This window comes from Thamnophis sirtalis, unplaced genomic scaffold (assembly GCF_051295495.1).
Source record: "Thamnophis sirtalis isolate CommonGarterSnake01/CBP01778 unplaced genomic scaffold, rThaSir2_p1.2 scaffold_13, whole genome shotgun sequence".
Taxonomy (NCBI): Eukaryota; Metazoa; Chordata; class Lepidosauria; order Squamata; family Natricidae; genus Thamnophis; species Thamnophis sirtalis.
The window spans coordinates 4,700,755-4,708,168 of NW_028261393.1; the positions used below are offsets into that span (position 1 = coordinate 4,700,755).

A 7,414-nucleotide genomic window follows, 5' to 3' on the forward strand; every position below is an offset into this window, starting at 1 on the left:
GATTTGAAGTCCAGGCGTAATGGCTGCGGAATTCTGGGACTTGAAGTCCACATATTTTAACATTGCACAGATTGGAAATACTAGACTCTATCTATACTGCTACCGAATAGGAATGGCCATCCCATAAGGCAATTCTTCGCAGGGTAACCGAGATGGACAACCCAGAGAAGCCAAGGTGCCAACTGTGCTTAAGGGCCCTCTTTAGCCCTACCTAGAAGGAAGGCGTGTGCGAAGGGAACAGCCAATCAGCTCAACCATCCATTTCATTATAACTTAGCCGCGGATGAAATTGCTTGGATGAGCAAAGAAACGTCTCAAAGATTCTGGTCCTGTTGCCCTGATTCAACCTTTTAGGTACTTTTGGCCCAGGTGAATGATTGAGCCTAAACTGACAAACTGCCATTCATTTTGAGGAGAAACTCAAAAACTCCCTTGCCTATTTTTTGATGTTTTTATTTTGAACTGATGAAGTTGCTTGGATGATCCACATTCTCAGATCCAACCTTTTAAGATGTTTTTGGCCTGGATGATTGAGTCTACATTGACATGCACGAGCCACGGTGGCGCGCAGTGGTTAGAGTGCAGAACTGCAGGCTACTTCTGCTGACTGCAATCTTTGCAGCTTGAATCTCACCAGGCTCCAAGTTGACTCAGCCTTCCCTCTTTCCAAGGCCGGTCAAATGAGGACCCAGATTGTCGCGGGCAAGCGGCTGATTCTGTAAACCGCTTTTAGAGAAGGCTGTAAAAGCACTGCCAAGCGGTATATAAGTGCTATTGCTAAGTGTTGTTGCTACATATAGCTAGCCACCATTCTCCAAAAATCCCACTTTCCCACGGCTTCTCGTTGACCCTAGAATCCCCTGCGTACAAAAATGGACGCTGTGGTCCAGATGTCACCGACTTTCTACCACGGCGTCCCTATTTCTCCCGAGTAGGGCCATTCCGTTTTTATTTTTAAATTACTTTCCAATCATCGCAACCGCACTGACTCATGCTCCCAGCTCTCTCCAACTTCCTCCGATGACTAGGATCGAGCCTGGGAGTTTCTGAAATTTCACGGCTTCGAATGCACCCAATATTCCACCTAGCTGGTTTTTGGAAATTCCCCCCAAGTCTCCCCTATTTTTCCAGACGTTTTATCTCTTCGGTCCTTCTTCCCCCTTTCCAATTTCAGGGCAGCCCCACCTCCTTTCTTCAACTTTGCTGATGACGAAAGACCTGGGAGAGCTGAGAAAGTGAGTCAGCCCGCCTGCCTGGGTCTTCTCGGGGCGGGGTGGGGCGGGGCGGGGGGGGGGAGATAGACTCTGATAAGAAGAGTTGGCTTCCTCCTGGCTCTGGGTCCATGTGGCTCAGGGCTGTGCAATTCAGAGTCTTGCCATGGGTCGGAGACACAGCCCCACAGATGCTGGCAGCTTTAGCAATTTCACAGAGGGTTCACAGAGCACAGAATGAGAGAGTTGGAAGGGACCTTAGAGGTCTTCTAGTTCAACCCCCTGCTGACCCCAGAGACCCTATACCAAGGGTGTCAAACTCAGTTTCATTGAGGGCCACTTCAGGGTCGTGTTTGACCTCAGGAAAGCTGGGGTGTGTGCAGACAGGGTGGGCGTGGCCAGCTCGATATCACTCACTCATTCCGTTTTCAGCCGCAATGGCCTCCTGCAGCCCTTTGCCAATGAAAACAGAGCTTGGGGAGGCCGCTCGTGGTCCGCCCGCACTCCGTTTTCGGCCTCCTGCAGCCCTCTGCCACCGAAAACAGAGCCCGGACAGACTCTGTGTGGCCCTCCTAAGTGTTTTTGCCGGCAGAGTCACCGCAGGCGGGTTCCGGGCAGGCCCGCAGAGGTAGGTTCCTACCTTTGCAGCATTCCCATGATCATGCGGTCGAAATCCGGACGTTTGGCAAAACTGACTCATATTTATGACAGTTGTAGTGTCCCCGGGGTGTGTGTGTGTCACATGATCCCCTTTGGCGACTTTCTGACAAGTCAAGGGGGAAGCCAGATTCACTTAACAACTGGGTCACTGACTTATGAACGGCAGCGATTCGCTTCACGAGAAAGGCCGTTAAAATGGAGCAAGAGTCACCGGACAAAGGTCGGCAACAGAACCTTTGGGGTCAATTGCGGTCGCAAGTCGAGGACACCCGTGCAATTCAGGGTGCCTTGGGGAGAGCCTCATGGCTGCCAACTCTCTTCCCCCCCCCCAAATGCACACAATTCAACCTGTAAACAGCCCCACGAAACCCCAGAAAAGGTGCCACCATCATATCGCTAATACAATACACGCCACAAGGCTTAAATACACGCGGAGCGACTGTGCTAACTTTACTCGAGTTAAATTAATGCCTATTAAATACAAAGAACGCCGCCGATTCAAATAGACGTTTACCCCACTTGAGTGACGCTTCCGCGTTTCGTCAAAAGTCACGTCAGCTGAGGGGAGTGGATGGGGCTTTGGATGTCACCGCTCCCCTTCCTGGCGCTAAAACGGGATTCCCGAGCGAAAGATGAAAGCTTCCCTGCCCAGTCGTGTCCGATTCGAGGGCACGGTGCCTGTTTCTGTTGCCAAGGGAACCCGCGTTGTCCGAAGACGTTTTTGTGGTCACGTGGCCAGCATAAGGTCTGCGGAAGGCTGTTATTTTCCCAACCAAGTGGTACCTCTTTATCTACTCGCATTTGCATGCTTTCGAATTGCTAGGTGGGCAAGGGGCTGGAGCAAGGAACGATGCACACGTGTCGCGCAGTGCTCGGGTCTTGAACCCGTCAGTTTTCCAGCTGACAAACTCTGTGTCTTTAACCCCTGAACACTCACACCCCAAATTGCTCCAACCCAGATTCTGCTCGGACAGTGATGCGAGATACGTTCCGAGAGATTGGGAGAGAGGGAGATGTCTCTGGATCAAGGCGGCCATGGTTGAGTTTTTGACGTCTGAAGGATCATCTCAGGCTGGCTGGGCTCTGCTACATCATCATCTTTTTAACGACCCCCATAATCCCTTGCGGGGTAGAGTCTGGACAACCGAACGGAGCTGAGTGTTTACTGGCCGGATGCCGTCCCTGTTGCCAATGCGGAGTTATATTCAGCAGACGTATTCTCAACGTGCTGGGCTTTGCTACATGCCAATTGGAAAAGGAAGGTCGTTTCAAGTCTGCAGCAAAGATGGAGAAATGTCAGGCTGGAAACCCATGGCAGAAGCAATGCCTTGACTCACTCTTCTGCCTTGTGAAATGGTCCTTGGGAAATCTTCCTGTCCCACAAAGCAGCCGGACTTCCTCTCGTCAGCTGCCACCGGGGCCACCCTCACTGCTGTGCAGCCACTGCCCTTCGCAGCTGAGAACCACCGGGCCTTCCGAGTCCAGCAGCCTCTGTGACTGGTCCATCCCTGGGTACCTCATGGACATCCGATTGGCCAGGGTCCTTGGGGGCATGGCTATGACCGGATGGCTCAGGCCTATCGGAAGCAACTGGAGAGGGTGAGAGGAGGAGGCGTGAGGGGCTGGCGGGAGAAAAGGGGTACAAGGCAGGGTGGAAGGCGGGATCGGTCAGGTTCTCGTGATGGAGAACCTTGGAGGATCTTGGGAAGCTCATCGGCTGCTCCAGGGTGGATGAATGGGAACTTCTATCCAATTCCACGCCAGGCACGGGGCGGACGTCGAAGGTCCATTCGTCACGATAATGCTTTCTGGCCTCAGTGTGGCTGGGTTGGGAGAATGGCCTGCTCTGTGAGGCTTTGGCGTCTGATCCGGGCTGGGGTTGGTGGAGCAGGAGTCAGGTGAAGCGTGGAGCACGTCTGAAGGGAGACAAAAGCACTGTTAGAAGAGCAATCTATTGATTAAATAGATACCGATTAAATTTTTATGGGCTGGGTTGAGATAGGCCAGGGGTGTCGAACCTTTTTAAGACTTGTGGACTTCAACTCCCAGAATTCCCTTGCGAAGACTTGTGAACTTCCTTGAATTCCCTGGTGAAGACCTCTGGACTTCAACTCCCAGAATTCCCTGGTGAAGACTTGTGAACTTCCTTGAATTCCCTGGTGAAGACCTCTGGACTTCAACTCCCAGAATTCCCTTGTGAAGACTTATGAACTTCCTTGAATTCCCTGGTGAAGACTTCTGGACTTCAACTCCCAGAATTCCTCAGCCAATGTTGCTGGCTGGGGAATTCTGGGAACTGAAGTCCACAGGCCCTAAAGTGGCCAAGGTTGGACGCCTCTGAGATGGAAGAAGGATTTGCCATGCCCTAAATTGGAACACATGAATGCATCTCGTTCTCGGGAGCAAATTGTTTTGAGGAACATCAGCATTAGCCATGTTTCTTCTTCTCACAGCTGTTCCCACTCGTGGAAAAGCTGGATTGGCATGATTCAGGAGCAAAAATAGAATCTTTTCTCGCTCCTAAATTCTAAGCTCCAAAATAGAGGGAGTCCTCTACTTACGACCACAATTAGCAGAACCTCGTTGCTAAGCAAGATGGCTGTTAAGTGACTCATGTCCAATTTTGCAATCTGTGGGTTGTTTTTTTTTTTTAAACCACCATACTGACGCGAATCACTGCTGTGGTGAAGTGAATCATGCCGTCGTTAAATGAATCCAGGGTCATTTAACGGCAGCATGATTCACTGACTTTGCTTGTTGGGAAGCCAGCTGGGAAGGTCACAAATGAAATCCAGGCTGCCTATTTACTTACGGCTGTGGGTCCGAAGGCCAGGAGAGCTTGCGGCGCTGGCTGTGGGGGACGATCCATCATGGCTGCTTTCGGGATGCGGGATAGGCCGAACAGCCTTTCCTCTCAGGATGTCGATTGCCTGGAGAAGATCAGAAAGCGGAGAAGATGGTGACACGTTGTACTGTTTCTACCGAGAAGACTGTATCTGGGCTCACAGTTGCCCATCACTAAGCGAATTACCACAGGTTCCTTAAGCGTGAGGTCACGTGACGGCACCTTCAACCTCCCGCAGGCTTCCCCATTGACTCCGCTTGTCGGAAGCCTGGCAGGGAAGGTCAGAGAGCGGGATCCTGTGATTGCAAAACATTGCAATGTTGTAATTGCGTACCGGTTGCTGCGTGCCCAAATTGCGATTCTGTCATCACGGGGGTGTGTGGTTGTATGTGTTATAACAATCACAACAATCACAACTATGAGGACCCATGGTGAGTTCCTCTGGTTCAGCTCTGATGTGACCTCAGAGCCGAGGTGGCACAGTGGTTAGGGTGCAGTACTGCAGGCCACTTTAGCTGACTGTGATCTGCAGTTCAGCGGTTCAAATCTCACCGGCTCAAGGTCGACTCAGCCTTCTTCCATCCTTCCGAGGTGGGTGAAATGAGGACCCGGACTGTGGGGGCAAGTTGCTGACTCAATTTGCTAAAAAAAATTGTAAACCGCTTAGAGAGGCTGAAGCCCTATGAAGCGGTATATAAGTCTAATAAATAAATAAATAAATAATAAATACCTCAAGCAGTCATGGAACAAGTGGAATGTTAATTTACGGATAATCTTTAACTCTTCGGTTTTCAAGGTTTAAGAAAAGTAGCCACGGACGAATGCTAAGGATCTAAATTTTGAGTAAATTTAAGGAAAATGTAAGGTAATAAGGTAAGGAGGGGAGGGCCCTCATCTTACCACCAAAATTGGGACCAGAATCTCGGTTGCTAAGGAAGCTAATGTTTAATTGAGTTGTGCCTGATTATACGACCTTTTTTTTTTATTCGGTTGTTCAGAGAATCACTGCAACTGTTAAGTGAATCTCACGGTCGTTAAATGAATCGGGCTTCTGCCACTGGACGTTCCTTGTCGGAACCTGCCTGGGAAAGTCGCAAATGGTGACGACAAGAGCCCTGGATGTTGGACAATCATGCCAGGCACCTGAATTGTGACTGTGGGAACACTGTGGCAGTTGTAAGTGCGAGGACCGGTTGTAAGTCACATTTTTCAGTGCTGCTGTAAGTTTGGACGGTCATTAATTGAATGGTTGCAAGTCAAGGACTCTTTGTTGTGGCCCACTGCAGCATTCCCCCCCGCAGTCACCTGATCAATTCGCTTGGCAACGGACTCGCATTTACGACGGTTGCCGTGCCCCGGGGTCATGTGTGATCCCTTCTGACAAGCAAAGTCAGTGGTGGAGCCAGATTCATTTAATAACCAGGTTACTCATTTAACAACAGCGGTGCTTTGCTTAACAACTGTGGCGAGAAAAGCGGGCAAAACTCACTTAACGTCCTCACTTAACCACAGGCATTCTGGGCTCAGTCGTGGACGTGAAGTCCGAGGACTGCCTGTAATGAACCCAGGTCGCCATCTGTGTGTGTGTGTGGGGGGAAATTCACCTACGAAAGTCCCGGTACATTTACACCAAAGATGCACCTCTCCTATCCTTCTGTTGTTAACTTTGAGGAAATGGTTTAACCAGTTCCGACCTGAATATGACGTCCCTCCCCTTGTAAACAGCACTTTCTGTTCCTCTCCTTTGTCCCAGAGAGAAAATAATTGCTTGGCGTCTCTCGCGAAGCCCTTGTCCGTTGGTCATTAGCAAACCTGGCTTTCCCCATTGACCTTGCTGGTCAAAAACTGGCTGGGAAGATTACAAAGGAGAGTCACACAATCCTAGAACAGTGATGGCTAAGCAGTTCCCACACGCAGAGCTGCCAGAAGAAAAGAACAGCTCGAAAATCAGGGTTAACTTGGGAACAAAGCCACAGGTGGACAGTGAAGAGCCCGTCCCGTAGGAAATAAAAGAGGAGCGAAAGGGGAGGGGCTTTTGCAGGAAACAATTCGTCCGTTCGTTCATTCGTATATTTGTTTGTTTCAGGAGTGTGAAGATCTGTCCGTGAATCTCAGAGACTCTGTGCCCAGCCTTTCCTTGCACAGCACTGCATTTGGAAAATAATTCCATGGCAGCTTTCCAAGCTAGATAAGGTCGGTGATCATAAATCCACCTTTGAAAGACTGTTTGCCAGGCCTTTGCTGAATGTGAATGAGAGGAATTCACACTCGTTTAATAAAAGGGGTTTTGTCGGGACCAGGAATCTGCTTCGTGCTTTTGGGGGAAACCTAGGTCAGAACAACGTCACTTTTCTCAGTGCCGTTGTAACTTTGAACAGTCTGTTGTAAGTCGAGGACTGCCTGTACTTGTAGTTCTTAATCAGACGGCTGCAAATTCACCCCGTAGTATCATCTTACCTTTTTGTTCTTTGCTACCATCAAGGCAGTGTCGTTGTGGTAATTTTTCAGACTGCCATCCGCCCCGTTCCTCACCAGAAGCCGCAGCATATCTAACAGACCCCTTCCGCTAGCTGTGTGGAGTGCCGTATTGCCCCGTAGGATTGGGCGTTCACGTTGGCGCCATGCTGTAAAATGGGCACAACACACACACACACTTTAAGGATCCACAACCAAAAGGCTAAAGGCTAAAAAGAGGATT

At 50.0% G+C, this 7,414-nt stretch overlaps 1 protein-coding gene across 1 annotated transcript in view; it reads right to left on the reverse strand.

The window, feature by feature from the left end:
* Positions 1 to 2,291: 2,291 nt before the first annotated feature.
* BCL3 (BCL3 transcription coactivator) overlaps positions 2,292 to 7,414 on the reverse strand; it is a 26,722-nt gene continuing 21,599 nt past the window's right edge. The window contains 6 exon segments of the mRNA XM_087727956.1: positions 2,292 to 3,488; positions 3,490 to 3,638; positions 3,641 to 3,787; positions 4,684 to 4,801; positions 7,174 to 7,310; positions 7,313 to 7,340. Of these exon segments, the coding sequence (XP_087584082.1) occupies positions 3,276 to 3,488; positions 3,490 to 3,638; positions 3,641 to 3,787; positions 4,684 to 4,801; positions 7,174 to 7,310; positions 7,313 to 7,340 (792 nt within the window). The 3' untranslated portion in view covers positions 2,292 to 3,275.